Genomic DNA, 1081 nt, shown 5'->3' with positions numbered 1-1081 from the left:
TATATATATTCTATTATTATTATTTCTTGTAATTGTAGGTTGCTGGATGGGGGGCAGATGGTGTGATTGTTGGTAGTGCCATGGTGAAGATCTTAGCTGAGGCTAAAGACCCTGAAGAAGGATTGAAGGAGCTTGAAAGCTTCACAAAGTTGCTCAAGGCTGCAACGCCTTGAGAAATTCCATTTAAATTGTAACTTTTTTTTTTATTTCTATTTTCAATTAGTTTTGATCTTGATGGTTAATAAATAGGGCTACAAACAAGTTGAAGGAGCAGCTTGGTTTTTTTTTTTTTTAATACAAGGTTTAAATTGACTCAGAATATTGCTCAGATTGTTGTAGGAAAAAAATATTATTGCAAAAATGTATCAGGATTCCTATCAATGTTTGTCATGTGTACATAGGTTGAATGCAAATGAGTTCCTATTCAATTCAATTTAACTGTAATTAAATTAGAATTGTAATTTAATAATAACCATAATTTTAGAGGCTTTTATAGACATGCCACTCAATTTCTATGTATTTAAATGTAAATTTTATTTTTATATTTATACCATCTGAAATTTTTATATCACATAAAAAAATCACTATTTAATTTTGAAAAAGCAAAGTACAATGTCTTGAAATAAAAATATAGCTTTTCTTGCATATGTAAGTTGGAGCATATTTGCGTCAAAACATACGAATTAAATGGTTTGTATGTAAATTTTCCATACTTTGGGGCATTTACATGCATGCGAGCCAATTCTTGTTTTTTAACATATGATAAATAGTCAAAAAAGACAAATTAACCGATATATATATATATATATTTATATATAATTTTTAGCAGTGAGAAGTATACGAAGCCATTTTCTTTTAATATTTCTGATAAAAAAAAATAACCGAGTACTCTAAGAAAAATTTCTTGAAAGATTTACTTACGCATCACTTTATATCTTATGTATTTACATATCTACCACATAAACTTTAATTTTTTTTTCACATATGCCAAAATGGCTCGTTGTTCGCGAACAGTTTGTGTTCGGCTCGTTAAGAAGCTCGTGTTCGGCTCATTTTGGATATATATATATATATATATATA

General features: G+C 28.1%; 1 protein-coding gene across 1 annotated transcript in view; it reads left to right on the top strand.

The window, feature by feature from the left end:
- The window catches only part of LOC110023543 (tryptophan synthase alpha chain-like), a 12755-nt gene extending 12403 nt beyond the window's left edge, over positions 1-352 (top strand). Inside the window, exon 9 of the mRNA XM_020723018.1 lies at positions 39-352. Coding sequence (XP_020578677.1) covers positions 39-173 — 135 coding nt within the window. The 3' untranslated portion in view covers positions 174-352. The remainder of the gene's footprint in view (positions 1-38) is intronic.
- Positions 353-1081: the final 729 nt, after the last annotated feature.

The sequence above is a fragment of the Phalaenopsis equestris genome, unplaced genomic scaffold, assembly GCF_001263595.1.
Source record: "Phalaenopsis equestris unplaced genomic scaffold, ASM126359v1 Scaffold000224, whole genome shotgun sequence".
Lineage (NCBI taxonomy): Eukaryota > Viridiplantae > Streptophyta > Magnoliopsida > Asparagales > Orchidaceae > Phalaenopsis > Phalaenopsis equestris.
This window is presented reverse-complemented; position numbering and strand designations above follow the sequence as displayed.